Below are 19300 nucleotides of genomic sequence, written 5' to 3'. Positions count from 1 at the left end.
AAAATGCCCTGTTGATTCTGCCACCTTGTTATCTATTCCTTGAGTATCATCCACCTTCCTAGTACCACTGTGGTTTTTTACTTGTTTTTGTTTTTTCCCCTAGGCCCTCCTTCCTGCCTGGATTACTATAGCCTCTTAATTGGTTTCCCTGCTTCCAATCCCTCTAATTCGTCTTCCACAGTACCACTGAAGCTATCTTTTATAAAACATAAATGAGATCATGTCACTCCCCTACTGGTTTCTTGCTGAAGTCCAAGGTCCTTCACAGACCATAAATGATCTGCCTCCTGTCTACCTTCTCTGTCTCATTTTTCACTATGTACCCCTTCTCTCATACATTCCACATTGAGCTCCACATTACTGTTAATATTTACAGTTCTCTCCCCATGTATCATGAGTTCTATTAGCTCCACGCACAAAGTGGAAAGACACTTCTATCCTGTAGCTATGACCATTGCCTGTTTGTCTTAAGGACTGAATGTGCTGCCCTTCTATCCCACTAATTCTCAATCCTAGCTGTGTACTGGAATCCCCTTAAGAGCTTTGAAAAATAGCATTCTACTGGGTCCCACCCCAGATAATTTAAATTATGGTAACTGAGCGATAGGACAAAAGCATCCGTATGCTTTAAAAGCTTCTCAGGAAATTCTAATGTACAATCAGGTTTGAGACTTGTTGCTAGGCTCTCTTACTTTTGTCATAGCACTAAATGAATTCTATCGCAATTATTGATTTATCCAGCTACCTTCCTCACAAGGTCGTGAGCTCTTTGAAACCCGGTATTCTATCTCGTTATCTTTTCATTTGACTGCCTAACACAGTGCGTAGTATTTTAAAGAGGCTCAGTAAATGACATGTAGAAGGCCACAGAAAGTTAATTTCCAAGTCCCAGGTGTCTTGATGTCCTGCCTTGTGTAAATTACCACTGGATTATATCATAGTTCCTGAGATCTTCAGATATTTTCTTCTCCTCTAAGTTGTCATTAATTTCCTATCTCATGTCAGTATAGAAGAGTTGATTTGTCACAAAACACTTCATAATCTGTAGGAATCCCTCATACTTTCTGGTAATAAGCAAAGTGAGCCAGCCAATTCAAAATCTTCTTTTTCTCAAAGTCAATTTAAATCTTTAAAGACGCATTTTAAAGATGAATTTTTTAAATGTACTTTTGCACTGGAAAAGGTTTACAAGAAATCACAGAATTTTGGCATTAGAAGGAACTTTAAATAACTATAAAGTTTCCTTTGCTTTCCAAAAAAGGAAACTGGAGTTCAGATACATTGAAAAGGTGTCTAAATTCCTTCAGTTAATTGGAGCCAGAGCTGGTTACCGGAGCCCAGGTATTAATACTGCCAGTTCATATTCCAATCTAACTTGTATCTTTCCTCTCCTAACCACAAAAATAATGGGCTCTTAAACACTGAGGTGATTACTTTCATATTCTACCAACTGAGTTAGTGGAGTATGTAATTTATATTGTTTCAAGAAAGCCATCACTGTACTTATTTAGTCCCTGGGAGATTCTGGCAGTCCTGAGAGATTTTCCAAGTCAATTGGATTACACGGAGCAATGAGAACAAAAGATAAAAATATAAAATCTGAATGTACTACTGATTACCTTGAACTAGTCATTTAACCTTAGGGCTTTAGATTCCGAATTTTAAAATTAAATTAAAAGACTATCATTTGAATGTTTTAAAATTATGTTGTTGTTGTTTTTTTTTAACCACTACAATGAGTTTGGATTAGTATATGACCTTCCCCACCCTGCTTTTTTTTTTTTTTAACTAACACATGGAATAAAGTAGTTTACTTGGTAGCTGAGGTTGTAACTTCTTAAAAAGTGAATTATTCGCCATTGTCAAAGTATTTACATTCTATGTTCATTATCAGTCAGGCTTAACATCTTTCCCTCAAATGTTCCAAATCTTTCCATTTTTTCAAAACACAAAACTGGGATAGCCTGTTATTCTACTTTGTCTTTAGGACTTCATATTGGATTCTGACTTTCATAAGGGCAGCATAAAGTTATCAGTTAGATTGGGTGACTCCTCATGAGTGTCTGCATTTCAGTGAATCCAGGAAATGGATCTCAGTTTTGTGAGTACAGACAAATTCATATGGTCAACTTATTCAAAAGGTCAGAGAGTTATTCAAGCAACTTAAACTCCCTAGAGATTAACTGATACATCCAATATTAAATTACAGAGAGGGCTATACCTTACAACTTGGTGGGAATATGTCTATATTGTCTATATTTAGGGTATTCCTATCTCTAAATCAAGTTATAGTAAACTGAACTAGTAATCAAAAAGTACTTGGGATTGAAACATCATTATTATAGTTTTATTTGTACTCATAATATTCTAATTATATTCCTCTGAGAATAAAATCTCTGATAACCTTAACCCCATATGGGCAATACTTTTCAAGTTCAAGGTCAATTGAGGAAAAACCTGTTCCACCAGCAATACATTTACAAATCATAACTTTGGGTAGACTACTTTTGTAGCTTATCTCATTTATTTTATCTTGACTTTCTAGCTATGTAGAGGATATTGGCTAACATTCTACCCCAAAAAGTTGCCTTTCTGCATTGCCAGAAAGTGATTAGTAATGTTTGTCACACTTCTTTCCTAAATGAAATAAGGCCAACAACAGCTTGATACTTTCATCTGTAGTCTAGAATTACAATAATCAAAGAGGGGAAGCGACAATGCACAACATTTTGCCTTACACTCATAGATCCAGGCAGAAAATCTAGTTTTAGTGTTGTTTATGTGAACAATGGCCACCTTAGATGGTGTCTCTCCTTTTATTGGTAGAGGCTTCTGTAATCTGTTGCGCAACAAGTAAAATCTCTATTGGTCCCTCTGGCACCTTGGAAGGAGCCTGCATTGCTACCAATTCAAAGTCCCTATTGCTTCATATGTTCTGTATTTAGTCAACAAATATTAGGAAATGGGAAGAGAACAAGGTCCTGTACTGGAAAGGGAGGCTTGCTCTGCAACCAATCAATTCACGGCAGGAGATGCACAGGCAGATACATATGACATATAATTATTACACGGTAAAATTGAGAATCTTCAGGCCAACTAAAAAATCCATCTTCTCTACTTCTTTCACAAATTCACTTGTGATTCCTAACGTGAAAACTTACTTAAGGTTCATTTTAAGTATAAAACATGATATAAACATTCCTAGAAACTGTATTTCCCCCAATTATTAGTCAACCTGGGGAAAATGAGATTACTTAGGTTAACAAAATAAGTTTTGTTTTGTACATTGCTTTTTAAGAAAAAATATTTTTCTGGGGACGCTGGGCTTTAAGATAAATTTTAGTTAAATGGAAACCAATGAACAACGGTAGAAAAGCACGATGCTTTTGATTTTTCAAAAGGTCCATTTGAAGTCAATCCATGTCAGTTTTTAAGCTTGAAACTATCTTTTCTTGACATATATACTGAATCCTAAAAACTGAAGGCATTGCAGACAAGAGCCCTTTTAAGAAATCAAATAGCTTCTGGGGCAATTAATATTATTTTCCGATTTAGCAAATCTCATTTTCCTTTCCCATATCTAAAAATCTTTCCCTCTTCTAGAAAATACTGCCCTTCTCTTCTATGGTGTACCTTTTTTTTGTTTGTTTGTTTTTGTTTTTTTCAGGAGGGAGAAAAATCAGTGCTTTCTTTAGAAATCAAATTTTTTTCTTCCTGGTTTTCTTATCAGATACACAGCCACATAAAGTGGAAACATTGTACATTTGTAAATTGTCAGTACATACCTAGGAAGAACTTCTCTACCTTCTGAATATTAATATGTGACTATGTAGGCAGATTTAAAGGTATATAAACTGGAGTGCGCAGGAAAGAATAACCTCTATGGTATAAGGGAGAGAGAGGAATTTGGTATTTGCTTTATACGTGCTTTGTGGATTGGCACATGATGTAAATCTATGATTCTCAGTTTTGGTTCCTGGGATCTTTTACATTCTTAAAAACTGAGGACTTTATGGAGCTTTTGCTTATATAGGTGACATGGTTTGGCTCTGTGTCGTGTCCCCACCCAAATATCATCTTGAATTGTACTCCCATAATTCCAAGGTGTTGTGGGAGGGATCCGGGGGAGATAGTTGAATCATGAGGGTAGTTTCCCTCATACTGTTCTCATGGTAGTGAATAAGTCTCATGAGAGCTGATGGTTTTAACAGGGGCTTCTGCTTTTGTGTCTTCCTCATTCTCTCTTTGCCTGCTGCCATCCACGTAAGATGTGACTTGCTCCTCCTTGCCTTCCGCCATGATTGTGAGGCTTCCCTAGCCACGTGGAACTGTGAGTTCTCTATTAAACTTCCTTCTTTTGTAAACTGCCCAGTCTCAGGTATCTCTTTATCAGCAGCATGAAAACAGACTAATACAGTAGGTTACATACATTCAAATTTCCAGAATAAAAATTTTAAATATACTATTTACTATAATGGGGTACTGATCTAAATAATACCCTAGAGCCAGATGCTGTGGCTTGCATCTGTAATCACAGCTACCTGGGAGGCTGAAGCAGGAGGATATCTTGAGGTGAGGAGTTTGAGACCAGCTTGGGCAACACAGAGAGACCCTGTCTCTCTTAAAAAAAAACGTATATATATTTGTGTGTGTATACACACACACACACACAGCCTAGCGAAGCCAGTGCCATCTTTGTTGCAATGTAGGATGAGCCAAGGTGAAAATGAAGTTAACAAAGAAGAAAGCATAGCTCAAAGTGACATGCTGATGACATAGTTTCAGGCCCTGAATCTAGCCAACCCTGAAGCTATGCAAGTCCAGACTTGTCAGCTGCATGAGCCAATGAATTTCTTTTGGCTTCAACTAGGATCAGTTGCTTGCAACCAAGTATGTCATCAGACATCTGGGTTTCCAATTGTGGACTTCAGGGAAACAGAGTAACCGAAACCAAGAAAAGCAAAACTGCAGATAAGGGAGGACTACGGTATACTTCATGCTACTGAATTATATACATTTAAATGGTTAAAACGGTAAATTTTATGTATGTGTATTTACCATTTAAAAAATGGTGAAGGTGAAGCTTTGGTTGCTTTAAATGTATTTTTTCCCCCAAAGAAAGATAGATTATGGTCAAGATGAACTTTAAACTAGCTGAATTAGGCATTGTATTTTTTCCCCTAGGATTGCTGTAACTAATTCTGGTCTGAAAATAGTTGAGTGCAATACAGTAAGATATTCTGAGAGACAGAGAGACCACATTAACATAACTTTTATTACAGTAAATTGTTATAATTGTACTATTTTATTATCAGTTATTGCTGTCAATCTCTTACTGTGACTACTACATAAATTAAACTATCATAGGTATGCACATGTGGAAAAAACATAGAAGAGAGTCTGGACCTAGAAAAGCCCAATGAGATTTGGCCTTGCTTATATCGAAATTGTGATTAACCACAGAAAAACTCAGAGTTAACTGGTGGTCTAAGTGTAAATATACCAGTACTAGGAAAAAACTAACTTCAGGCCGGTCGTGGTGGCTCACGCCTGTAATCCCAGCACTTTGGGAAGCCGAAGCAGGCGGATTATCTGAGGTCAGGAGCTCAAGACCAGCCTGGTCAACATGGTAAAACCCTGTCTCTACTAAAAACACAAAAATTAGCAAGGCATGGTGGCACACGCCTGTAATCCCAGCTACTCAGGAGGCTGAGGCAGGAGAATTGCTTGAGCCCAGGAGACAGAGGTTGCAGTGAGCTGAGATGGTGCTACTGCACTCCAGCCTGGCTGACAGAGCAAGACTGTCTCAAAAATAAATAAATAAATAAAATAACTTCATTCCTATTGAAATATAAAGTTTCATCTCCATGATAATTGTAATCAAAGCCACGTTAACCTATTTTTTTATGTTGTCTTAGATGGTTAATGGAAACTCTTGTAGTTTTCATGATGAAAACCCTAAGAATGGAAAGAATAACTTCCTGGGCACTTCTAATTATTTACATACAGACTCCCACCCCAACCCACACCACACCCCATGCCCCATGTTTCCTGAGACATTTATCAATATTTGGAAAATGACACTCTCTCCTACCTTTCAGAAAATTTCCTTTGGCATAACATTTGATTCCAGGACGAATTCTGAAGAAATGTCACACTGTAAAGAGAGTAATGGTGTGTACATATTATAATATTCATTCAATAACCATCTGTAAAAGTTCACTCTAGACAGTGAAGTCATTGTGTCTTTCCTTTGTAAGTTTTGTTTGTAAAAGGTTGTTGAATTTGAGAAAGATGAATACACTTAAGAAAAAATGTTGAAAGACAAGCATTATAATTTAGTTCTATTATTTTTTTTTTAGGAATTTTAATACTTACAGTCAGTAAAAATATAATGAATGTTAATAAACTTCCATATACTTTAGAACAGGGGTCCCCAAACCCCGGGCCGCAGACAGGTACCCGTCTGTACCCTATTAGGAATCAGGCCACACAGCAGCCAGCAACCATTACTGCCTGAGCTCCGCCTCCTGTCAGATCAGTGGCTGCATTAGATTGTCATAGGACAGTGAACCCTATTGTGAACTGTGGATGCGTGGAATTTAGGTTGTGGCTTCTTATCAGAATCTAATACCTTATGATCTGAGGTATTCTAGAACAGTTTCATCCGGAAACCATCACCCCTCCCCATCCCCATCCACGGAAAAATTGTCTTCCACAAAACAGGTCCCGGGTGCCAAAAACGTTGGGGACTGCAGCTTTAGAAAGTTTAATCCATATCCACCCTTCCCCACTTAAATTTTAATCAATTTAACCATCATCCCTTTTATGAATGCACAAAGTTAGTCTCTTGTTCTCTTATTATTGATTTGTGAAATAAAGTGCCAGTTTTCTTCCATGAATAATTATAGAATATTCTAATTAAAGGAGTGCTTATTTAGTCTACCACTATACTTAAAAGGTACTTACTTAGTCTACCACCTTATTTAAAGGATGAAGGAAAAGGCCCAAATTTGTTTAAGGTCACAACCTGCTAATGGGCAGGTTTAGACCTTACGTCTAAGATAGACATAAGATAGATGATAAGCTCAAGGTATTTTCTAATCATTTAGAGTGTGTTGCAGAGAACAAAGATAGGTTAGAAAGATAACAATATAACCAACTATTTGCTTTTCATGTTTAGTTTGAGATAAAGGAAATCATTCTTTTGGACATACTTTCTCATCTTTATCTCTCATTTAAAACTAGTTAACAACCCGTTGGCCACCAGGATCTAAGGTGACAATGAGGAAATGAGTTCATGACCCGGCTTAAATTTTTAATCACTGTCAAAAATACTAGCAATACACATACTAAAAACAAAAGCAAAAAAACCATTAATTTATTTTACCTACTTCAATTCCATCCATCATCTACTTTGTAGGCCCCATTATTTAAAATGAAATACATAAGCACGTGAATCCTCAGAGGATGAGTAATTTCATGTTCCAGCGGAACAATAAAATTCTCATAATTGGCCAGGCATGGTGGCTCACGCCTGTAATCCCAGCACTTTGGGAGGCCGAGGCGGGTGGATCACGAGGTCAAGATCTTGATCGAGACCATCCTGGCCAACATGGTGAAACCCTGCCTCTACTAACAATACAAAATTAGCTGGGTGTGGTGGCGCGTGCCTGTAGTTCCAGCTACTCGGGAGGCTAAGGCAGGAGAATTGCTTGAACCCGGGAAGCAGAGGTTGCAGTGAGCCGAGATCATGCCACTGCCCTCTAGCCTGGCGACAGAGCGAGACTCCGGATTAAAAAACAAAACAATCAAAGTGACTTTGAAATTTGTGTATAAACACTGATATTATACATTTTTCACTTTGCTTTTCACTTTTATGCCTCCAGGTTTACTACAGCTAAGAAGAAAAAATATATACATATGAGTGTGTGTATACACACACACACACACACACACGCATATAACTTTTTAAAATTCAGAAGCTGAAAGGTCCAGAAAGATAGTAAGAAACTAACGTAGAACAGCCACAGGTGATTAATAACACGTTTCATGAAAGGCACATGGAAATAAATGGCAACAAAAGCTATTTTCATGGTAATCTCACATCCCACGAATACTGAAATGAGAATCGTTGCGGCAATGGACTGTGATTCAGGTGGAACACGTTCTCGTTCGCTAAGGAGATAGATGCTTTTCACCTAAAAGCAGCTCTCACGGCGAAGAGGCTTAAGGCCATAAAACCGTGGGACAGCAGGAGGAAGAGAAGCCAGGTGTCTCCACTCCAGTTGCCCTGCCTCAGACTCCTAAGCTTCGCATGTGAGGATCGTCTTGTAGGCACTGACTGGAGATGGAATCCTAAAACACAGGTGAAGCGGAAATCTTCCTTCAGGGAGAGCCGACTGAGGAAGCCAACGGCTAACACTGGGCGGGACAGGATACCTCCCTCTTCGCCCACGGCAGGCTCTCTATCATAGTAGCCGCCGTTCTGCCACTCACGCAGCTTTTTAAGGCACCTCTAGGTTCGCCAGCGCCTTCAGTGGGGCGGCCGGCCGCTCCCGAGGGCTGCAAGACGCGGCCCGGCGTGCTGAGCCAGTGTCGCTCCTCCCGCGGTCCCCTCAGAAGGCCGGCCCGCCGGCTACAGTCTTCCGAAGGCGCGGACAACCGACGAGGTGTCAGGCTCGGCAAGGGATTGCTTCTGTCTGGGGCCCGGCCGAGGTTGCGTTCCTGCCTAGCGCGCACACGCTCCGCGTTCACTCAGCCAATCCCGCGCTACTCGCGCACCCAGGAGCGATCCGCGGTCCTACTCAGGCTGGGCCCGCTCCTTCCCGCTCCTTCCCGCTCCCAGTACTCAGCACCCGAGCTCTCACTCCTCCCCTCACTCTCCACGAGTTCCACGCCTCAGGGTGTAGCTCCGCCCCTGTCCCCGAGTCCGCCCCCGCAACCTCCAGAGCGTGTGCTCTCCTTTCCTCTCAGTCCTGCCATCTAGCTGCCTTGGGTCTCGCGCTCCGCAGAGCGGCCCGAGCCTCTCCAGCCTCGTTCCGCCGCCTCCGCGCGCTCTCCCCGTGCTGCCACCGACCCCTCCAGCTCGCCTCCTTCCTGCCGGACTTGGGGTCGCGCGCCCTGACTCCGCCCCCTCCCGCGGACCCGCGCACTCCCGGCGCGGCCTCTCCCCCACGCAGGCCACCGAGCACTCTACGGCCTCCCACTCCTTCCCCGCTCTCCTCGCGCTTCCCTGGCTCCCTAGCTCTCGCGCTCTCCGCGGCGAGCGCGCTCCCGGCCCGCGCGCTCCGGGCTCCAATTTCTCCCGGCTCCTGTCAGTGCGGTGACTGCGCTGGGAAACATGGCGACCGAGGGAATGATCCTTACTAACCACGACCATCAAATCCGTGTCGGAGTCCTTACAGGTAACCGGGGGAGGAGGTGCGGGACCTATGAGGCTGCAGTCCCTGACTTGCCTTAGGCTTTTCGCCTGTGGTGGCCCTTCTCTGCGGCCTCGGGAGGAGGGAAGGCTGAAGAAGGGAACCGCGGGGGTGCATTTTACAACCGCTGAGAACCGCCAGAGATTGGGGGTGTTCCCGCGGGTCCCTTTCCCCAGCCCGCCGGAGCCGTGGTCGACCCCGTGGGATGTCAGGCCCCAGCGCCTTCGGAGACAAAGTCCTGGGCCCCCGGGGACCGAGGGGCCCGTGCGGAGGGCGCTGCGGGATCCGCGCTGTCGGTGCAGGCGGCGGGATCCCGGCTCCGCAGTCTGAAGCATGCCGCTCTCGGCTGGCCCGGACGAATCCTCCGTTAGTGCTCTTCTGAGAGAGGGGGGAATCCCATCTCCACCCCCTTCCTCCCTTTCCCTTCCCCCCACCCGGGCGGCCCCACGCCAGTAGCTGTGCTTGCCCGGACGCGACTCAGGTGTTAATCAGATGAAACTGCTTCTCCTTGGGTTGTCCCTCGCGGGCCGGGCATCCCCTCAGCCACCCATGGGGCACCCTTCGCCTCCTTCGGGGGATGGGGGATCGGCTTGATCCGGACCTCAGAAAGTGTCTGCCTTCTGCCTTACCGAGCAAAGGGCCCTCTGCCTCGTCGTTTCCTTAGCGAGGACGGGCTGCAGCTTGCGGCCGGGGGATCCAGCTCTTTTTACTTGAGAGGGCAGGATTCCCCTACTCGGGCTCCTCTCCCCCTCCTTTCTGGGAACCCCCACCCCGGTGGAGCGTCCCGAGGCTGGTGAGGAGCGCACTTTTCCCGGGTCGCGTTTCCCTCCCTCGCGAAAGCCGTGTGTGCTCTGCATGTCTGATTCCGTTGCGCTGAATGTGGTTAATATCCGTCACTTCGGCGATCGGCAGTTGCTGCAGGGCATGACTTCCAAGATGAACGCCAAGCCGATTTGTAGGGGTTTCTGCTGTGGTTCTGTAGTTGGCAAGGTTTATGTGTAATTGAGTGGCGAGGCGGGGGTTAAAGAACTATATTTGGAATCTGAGGGCTTAGTTTGGAGTGAAGGAAGCTCAAGACTCAGTGATGTGATTTCGGAAAAAGAAGCAATGTGTACGGGAATCCTAGTGTTTCCCTTACTTCTTTTAAAAAAATTTTTTTTAACTGCCAAATTCTGACAGGTCGAGACGGTGCTCGAGAAGGGACTAAATTGAATAAGACTTGCTTTTATTATTAGGTAGAAAAAAAAGGTCTGAGGCTGCCGGCAGATACTGAGTGCAAAGCTTAATTTAGTTGCTGAATTTTATGAAAAGGTGATATCCAAAGCCTCCTTTTCTCTCTTTTAAGTAAAGGATTGCCTTTCCCTGGTATTGTTTCCGTATATCGATGGTGATTAATTGAATTTTCCTAATCAAAAGATCCTTTGGTAGTGAAACTAGTCTAAACCAATTGCAGAAAAGGGAACCCCCAAATCAGAAAGGTACGCTGTTCTCTTCTTTTGATCCTGAAACTGTTTGGTTATGTGAAGATTCAGTTGTATTTCAGAATTCCTGGAACTGACATTGCCAATTTTCGAATAATCTGATGATGGGATGTGAAAGTGTATATCCTTTATCTACCCTCAACTTGCACTTTAAATTCTAGCCATTCTTTAACAATTAATAGAGTAGTGAGAAACCAAAATATGTCAGTTGTCTGTGGAAATAAAAAAGGCCGTAGATGTTTAAAAGTTAAACTGTAGAACTATTTTTAAAATGAACATTTCTGCTTAAGCTTTCCATTAAATAATAGTTTCATTTAACGAATCATCTTAGCTTTGTGAAGTGACATAGCAGGTAGGTGTTGTACAGACTGCTTTGAAAGATGCAGACCTTATCTCGTGTCCCTACAGTCTGATATGGATAACATTGATAGGCAAACAACTCAAGAAACATTGCATGTAATTATTGTGCAAAACTTTTCTAAATACATTTTCTATGAGTTTGGGGTTAACTGCAAAAGAAATTCCATATTCAGATGGATTAGGAGCAAATATGACTACCTGAAGGGAGAATTTAATACATTTGCTAGAGTCAAGAAGAAACTGGCAATTTTAAGGGGAGTTGAAAGTCAGCTGCCACTTTATAAATAAATATGTAGTTGATGGTGAGGCTCCTGAGCAGAATAAAAATGTAATATAAAGGCCTTGGAAAGCTCAAGTGGAATAGGTAGGTGGCATAGGTAAAATGTCAGAGAGAAGATAACATTAACATTGACAGTGGAATTAAAGACAATCAGGGGAAGCTATTATGAGAATGAGGTACAGTAGTCTAGGGCCAGGAAGAAGGATGTAGCTGAAGGAATGAAAAGGCAGCTACAGATTTGGAAAAAGTGGTAATAGAGGAAAGTAGGTTTTGATGATAACATGTATATTTGAAGTCAGAAATAACTTACGCTTTTTCTTGAAAAGTTATTGATACAGATATTGTCTACTGTGATGGAGAGGAAAGAAAACTGATTTTTCTCAAGTCTGTAACTAGTGGGTTTCATTATCAACAGCTTAATTTCTGTGGTCTTGCCTGATATATGATTTTGAGGAAAGAACTTACAAAAATGAAGCTGTGCTATGCAAATTTGTGTATTCTAGAACTTCAGGTGTTGCAGTTTACTATGTAGAATTATTCTTTACTGAACTCAAGTATTGTGATTTCATACTTAAGAAAGTTGAGTTGAACTGTAGTTTTTGTAAATTATAATTTGTGGCTCTCTTAAAAGGTGGAGGGCCTCTTTTAGAAAATTTTCTTGGCATGCTTCATAATACTAATTTTAAGTATTTTATCTACATCTGTTTTACAAATATAGTGGAAAGTGTGATCTACCCACACACACATTTTACAATATGTTACTTAGTATTTTGTGAAATCATATTGTCATTTCTAAAGTTTTTAATTGACTTCTTTGTGACATTTTTTATTGCCTGTTGAAAGATACTTGTTCTCTGAAACTTTACATCCATTAGATGTTTTTGTTATCTTCATTTCAGTTATGAATTTGGCAAATTTAATACATAGTCTGTTGAGACTTCTCATCAAATAAATTAATTGTATTAGGTTTATGAAAGAATAATGGTAGAAAGGGAAATATTTAGCAGAAGCATTTTTTGCTTCATTATTTTGAATTATTAAGCACTTGAAAATGAGATTATGATAATTAATGTAACGTGGATATTCTAGTTATACTAATTTTTTTAAATCAGGAAAATGAGAATATGTATGTATGTAAAATAGGCTGTATGTGGAAACATTTTAAGTTGAATGTTACTGTCCATCTTTAAGAACAATATCTTTGTTCGAAACTGTCTTATGTTGACTTGACAGAAATGAAAGTCACATGGTGTTTGGTGACCTAAGGTCTAGTTTGAAATATTTCTGTGTCTAATGTTCTCTATTTCTATTACTATTTATAGAAAAGACTAAAGGTAATGTGGTAATGAGTAACATGAAGCAAATAAACAAGTATCTACTACTACAAAACTAGAAACAAGATGTGGTGCAGATGTAGAATTTTTTTCTAACAGCTTTAGTAGTAATTATACTTAAAGTCAATCTTACTAGTTACACAGCAGACTCACTATATCTAGAATGTGTCACTCTTCATATACTTTTTTTCTATTTTGAAAGAAGCTGTTTATCAAAGCAGCATATTAGTTTTACCACTGTGAAAGCTCTACAGAAAGGTTAACAGGAAAATAATGACTACATGTATGTATATAATGTAGAATCATATAGATTATCCCATTGGCTACTTAATATCATATTAGTTCGCTACAGCTAATGTTTGATACCGAGGCACTTAGCCAAAGATGATAATCCATTACCTAAATTGTCACTAATAGTGGCATGACTGAGAAAAAGGTACAAATTTTTAGGAAAGAGCATTTTTAAAAATCATATTTTTGCTGTAGTAATATACATTTTAATTGCACTAACTTGTTGATTTGAACTCAGTAAGAGATATTGGAACAAATAGACTAGGTACTAGAGATTAGTTAAAAGACTAATTGTAAATTAGAACATCAAAATATTACAGTAACATGTAGGGAGTATTTCAGTTATTCATAAATGAAATCATTCAGAATATTCAGAAAACAAGTTTAAGCCAAGCAGATGCTACCCTTATAACTCTGCAATTGTTTAAGCATTTACATTTTTACATTCTTGAAACCTGTTCTGGTATATTATGTGTCAGTATTATTTTCTGAAAAGCCCATTTATTGATAAGGATATATACATATATCTGTTTTGAGAATAGATGTCATTAAGTAGGCAAATTACTATTAAAGCCTACTAAGTGGAATTGTGTGTTCTGGCAAACTTAGCTGTTTTTTTCAATATGTGTTTTTAATATTGAGCTTTATGACTTGAAAGGAATCCTATTTCTTGAATTAGATTGTTATTTTGTGAATTTTTTGTTGGAAGCAATGTATTAGAGAATTAAATGTTTAATCAAAGTAGGAAAATGTTAAATTAATTTCTAATGAATGTACTTAGTACTATCATTAGTCAAAGACTTGAAAAAGTATTAGTTGCTACACTAGAAGAATTTTGGTTATATTAAAAACACGTGACGATTTGACTTCAAAGTGAATGTACTTAATACTATCATCACTGACCAAAGACTTGAAAAAGTCTTAGTTGCTATACAATTAGAGTTTTAAATATATTAAAAACACATACGACTATTTGACTTCAAACAGGCGTTTGGTGGAAAATCAATAGTATGTTTTTAGGGAGGAAGTGATGAATAAGAGTCTATTATTACTCTTACTGGTGATAGATTCCTGGCTAAGTTGAACAGAGAGTTTTTAAAAACAATCAGTAAAATAGATAAAATCTATTACTCTGTTTCTGTAAATAGGATTGAAGAATAATGAAGCATATTTGGAATTTGAAATGTATAAAAAAAAAAAACCTGAAAAAGAAAGTAGTGAAACCACAAAGGATTTCTTCCTTCACATCTGGGCAGAGAAGATAAATACCAAGGAAGAAGAAAAGATTGTTTAACCTACTTAAAAGTAATTGGGACTGTAGTTAATATGAATGGCATGTAATCTTACTTTCATTAAAATTTTTTTTTGAGTGACCTCTCAAAAAGGAAATGTTTAATGAAGTATTGCTAAGTAGAAGTTCTATCCAGGTTCTTTAATGAATTTATAAACTAAATGGTATTTAATCAATTAATTTTAACTAAGTAGAGCTTCTTGAAAATTTTGTGTTTAAACACACCCAACAATTTTAACAGTAGCTTTGTCAGTATTTATACATTTTGAAAGAGTGTAATTAGGTTTAAAAAGAATTCTTAATTTGGAAAATAAAGCAGCAAGGAAATGAAATACGATGAAGGAATTGTCACCATAATTGGGGCATTTTTCTCAAACTGAAGTACATGACATTGTGTCAAGGGATACTATAAGGCTTAGAATCTAAGCCATGGAAACAAACATAATAATTTTTTAAGTACCAATTTTACTTGATGGTATTAATTTAAATAACTTTAATGAGAAGATAATCATGAGTAAATTAGGCACAAAGTATAGAATTTACGTGAGGCTTTAAGATGAAATTAGAAACTTCAAAGAAATTTCAAGCGAACCCATTATATTTCAAGTGAGCTCCAGATCTCATCATTCTTCTGTATTATTGGCACTTCGTGGCAAAAAATTTAAGGAGCACTGGATCATAGAAAGAACACTGTAAGAACTATGTTCTCATACTATTTTGGCTAGTAAAGTATTGTAACCTTCAGTGTATTATGTAACCCTCTCTCAACTTTTCTTACCACTAAAATGAAGAAATTGGTTTCTAAGATCACTTCAAGGCTCTCATGGCAATATATGTTTCTATCTTTTAGCATTCTGACCAGCAGGAAGGAGAAATATAGGATATTAGACCTAGTTAATTTTTTTCTGTCTTTGTAATGGAAACGATTATAGGGGAGGGTAGGTTATACTTAAAAATGCAAGAGAATAAGAAATAGAATGATCAAAGAAGGAAAATATTTAGATTTTTTATTTAGAAATTTTTGTGACAATCTTTCTGTTATTAGCAGTCTTATACTTAGGTTTCAGACACAGCTCAGGACTGACTTTGTCAATAAAATATTTCCTAGGAATTATTCTCTTCAATGATGTCTTTGTTTTCCTTACAATGTTTATAAATGTTGTTTATACCCTGTAATCATCTATATGTGGGAGGCTGCATGGTGTAGCTTAAAAAGGATAGAACTTTGGAGTCAGATAGACTTGGATTTCAGACCCTCATTAGCCCTTTATTTTGGGAAGCCATTTAACCTCTCTGAATTTCAGTTTTCTCCTCCAAAATAAAGATGACAATACCTACTTTACACGGTTTTCAGAACTAATAGAGGTAACACATGAAAATGCCTAGCATTTTCAGATGAGATACTCAGTCATTTTTGGTTCCTTCCTCTTTGTATGTTGCTTTGGGAGCAACTTGCCACAGTTTCGTGTATATATGTCTTATTCAAAGTAGATTTTAAAGTTCTTGAGACATATGGTTGTGTTCTTTACTTCTTTTGTGCCCTTTTGTCATAGCATCTATTAATGAAGTAACTGGATAGAAGGTGTTTAATAAAAAACTGGGTGGTGTGAAATTTATATGGTACCTTAGGAAACATTTAGGTAAACCAGAACTTGGCTATTATTACTAAAAGGATAGTTTAGGGTAGGTGGAGTGAGGTTGAATAGTTTTTAAAAGGTATGTTTTTCTGGTAACAGGATAATATTTATAATGATGTGTGTTTGAGAGGTTTTATAGTATTTAATTTTGTATATTGCTTTAATTGCATATCATTTGTGGGAGGATTATTTTAGAGTAATGAAATTTGATATCTTAAAAACTAAAAATTTGAAATTATAGGTAAAAATTCTGAAAATGCTGTTATGTTGATTCTGGTGATCAAAATGACACTGACAGAAGTCAAAAGTTATGCCTCTTCTCCCACTTTCAAGATAAGCACATTTCACCACAGTTTCCTTACCTTTAAATGGGGGTAAGTATGGGTTCATCAAGGTAAACATAGTGTATTCAGTATTCAACATCTACTATGTACCAAGGCCCTGTGGTAAGTGAGGGACACAATAGTGATTAAGACAGTTCAATCTTTCTTGTCTTGAAGCATATATTCTAGCACTACCATGAAAACATTATTCGGTCAAGTTGGATATTGACACATTCATGCTTCATTTATGTTTCATTTCAAGGAATAAAGTGCTTTTATATTTTATTTTTAAAATAGATAACAAGTACAAGCACCAAAACTGTTTTTATGTCTAGCCATTTTTTTGATACAAATTTTTTTTTTTTTTTTTTTTTTTTTTTCTGAGACCGACTCACTCTGTCACCCAGGCTGGCAATAGTGGTGCGATCTCAGCTTGCTGCAGCCTCTGCCTCCCGGGTTCAAGCGATTCTCCTGCCTCAGCCTCCCGAGTAGCTGGGATTACAGGCGCCTGCCACCATGTCTGGCTATTTTTTTTTTTTTTTTGGTATTTTTAGTAGAGACAGAGTTTTACCATGTTGGCCAGGCTGGTTTTGAACTCCTGACCTCAAGTGATCTGCCTGCCTCGGCCTCCCAAAGTGCTGGGATTGCAGGTGTGAGCCACCGTGCCTGGTCAACAATTATATTTCTGTATTCTGTTCTGAATATCTGTTACTATGATGTGATAGTATGTTTCCATAACGTATGTGCTTTTCAGGTTTTACCCACTTCACCTTCCTCTTCCGGTTTTGAATCTACTATATCCTTGGGAACCACATAAACTTGCCAAGAATTATTTGCAATATTACATCCGATTAGATTTGAAGTGAGGGTCTGAAAGCACATATTTTCACTTTTGGGTTCAGGGCATCAGAAAATGAGTGGGTATTACTATAATAAATAGGTTTATTTATTTCTTTGTATAGTGCTTCATGATTTCAGGATCATGGCTAAATGTGTCTGCCTGATGCTCCAAATGTTAATAAAAATCCAGAAACTTATGAGTGAAAGAGATTAAGTGCAGTTTGAATGCTAAGTAAAAATGAAATGTTGCTTTAATTATTTCTTGTTCTTTTAAAAAACACATTAACGTGCACTCAAAATTAACAATTGTTAAACTCTAATTAGTGGTTAAGAACCGTTGGATATCTTATAAATAAGAAACTGAGCTGGGCGCAGTGGCTCACACCTGTAATCCCAGCACTTTGGGAGGCCGAGGTGGGCGGATCAGGAGGTCAGGAGATCGAGACCATCCTGGCCAACATGGTGAAATCCCGTCTCTACTAAAAATACAAAATTTAGGCGGGTGTGGTGGTGTGCGCCTGTAATCCCAGCTACTCGGGAGGCTGAGGCAGGAGAATCACTTGAACCTGTGAGGCAGAGATTGTAGTGAGCCGAGATTGTGCCACTGCACTCTAGCCTGGCGACAGAGTAAGACTCTGTCTCAAAAACAAAACAAAACAAAAACAAACAAATAAACAAAAAATCAAAAAAAGAAGAAGAAACTGAATAGAGTAAAAATACTATTTCCAGACGTATAACGATGAAGAAACATTTACACGGTGGTGCCCACCCCCTCTTCACTTTCACCTAAGAGTCCGTAGAGAACATTTTGATTATAGTCTAAACTTAAATGATTATGCTTTCATAAAATTAATATCCACATTGTAGAAGTCACATTTGAATTAAACTGCAAGTGGGCACTACCCAAAGCAATCTACAGATTCAATGCAGTCCTATCAGTGACATTCTGTACCAATGACATTCTTCACGGAAATAGGAAAAAAAAAAAAGTTAAAATATGTATGGAACCATAAATGACCTAGAATAGCCAAAGCAGTCCTGAACAAAAAGAACAGAGCTGGAGACATCATACTATCAGACTTTAAAATATACTACAAAGTGATAGTAACCAGAACAGCATGGTACTGGTGTAAAAGCAGACAAATAGACCAAAGGAACAGAGTAGAGAACCCAGAAATTAATCCCCTCATATCTACAGCCAACTGAGTTTTGAGAAAGGTCCCAGGAACACTTGCTGATCAAAGGACAATATCTTTAAGAAATGTTTCTGGGAAAAATGCAGAAGAATGAAACTAGAGCTGCACCTCTTATTCTGTACAAAAATTAACCCAAAATAAATCAAAGACCTACATGTAAGACAGGAAACTATGGAACTCCTAGAAGAAAACAGGGGAAATGTTTCAGGACATTGGTCTGGGAAAAAAATTTATAAATAAGACCTCAAAAGCACAGGCAAAAAAAGTAAAAATAATTGGATTATAGCAAACTAAAAAGCTTTTGTACAGCAAAGGAAATAACCAACAGAGTGAAAGACAGCCTATAGAATGGGAGAAAATATTTGCAAACTGTTCATCTGACAGGGGATTAATATCTAGGATATACAAGGAACTCAAACATCTTAACAGCCAAAAAATAAAAAATTAAAAAACCCAGAAAAAACAAAAAAACCCACAAAAAACCCAATCTGATTAAAAAAAAAAGTGGGATATTTCTCAAAAGAAGACATACAAATGGCCAAAAAATATATTAAACAATGTTCAGCATCGTTAATCATCAGGAAAATGCTAATCAAAACCACAGTGAGGTATTATCTTACCCCAGTTAGGATCACTATTACAAAAAAGGCAAAGAATGGCAAATGCTGCCAAGGATGTAGAGAAAAGGACCTCTTATATACTGTTGATAGGAATGCAAACAAGTACAGCCACTATGGAGAATGGTATAGAGGTTCTTTAAAGGACTGCAGATAGAACTACCATATGATCCATCAATTTTGCCACTCAGCATTTACCCAAGGAAAAGGAAATCAGTATATGCAAGA

The 19300-nt window shown here is 38.7% G+C and overlaps 1 protein-coding gene and 1 long non-coding RNA gene across 23 annotated transcripts in view; one reads left to right on the top strand and one right to left on the bottom strand.

The window, feature by feature from the left end:
- Window positions 1-10399, bottom strand: part of LOC126958673 (uncharacterized) — a 38392-nt gene extending 27993 nt beyond the window's left edge. For all 4 annotated transcript variants that reach the window (XR_007727259.1, XR_007727261.1, XR_007727260.1 and 1 more), the window contains exons 1-2: window positions 10052-10399; window positions 6095-6157 (exon numbers count right to left, since the gene is read on the bottom strand). This is a non-coding gene — a long non-coding RNA (uncharacterized LOC126958673). The remainder of the gene's footprint in view (window positions 1-6094; window positions 6158-10051) is intronic.
- GPHN (gephyrin) overlaps window positions 8212-19300 on the top strand; it is a 736147-nt gene continuing 725058 nt past the window's right edge. For 18 of the 19 annotated variants that reach the window (XM_050797030.1, XM_050797026.1, XM_050797028.1 and 15 more), the window contains exon 1: window positions 8746-9407. In XM_050797030.1, the coding sequence (XP_050652987.1) occupies window positions 9344-9407 (64 nt within the window). In that variant the 5' untranslated portion in view covers window positions 8746-9343. Of the gene's footprint in view, window positions 9408-19300 lie in introns of all 19 variants that reach the window. The other variant, XM_050797033.1, reaches the window with a different exon arrangement.

Source organism: Macaca thibetana, chromosome 7 (assembly GCF_024542745.1).
Source record: "Macaca thibetana thibetana isolate TM-01 chromosome 7, ASM2454274v1, whole genome shotgun sequence".
NCBI lineage: Eukaryota > Metazoa > Chordata > Mammalia > Primates > Cercopithecidae > Macaca > Macaca thibetana.
This window is presented reverse-complemented; position numbering and strand designations above follow the sequence as displayed.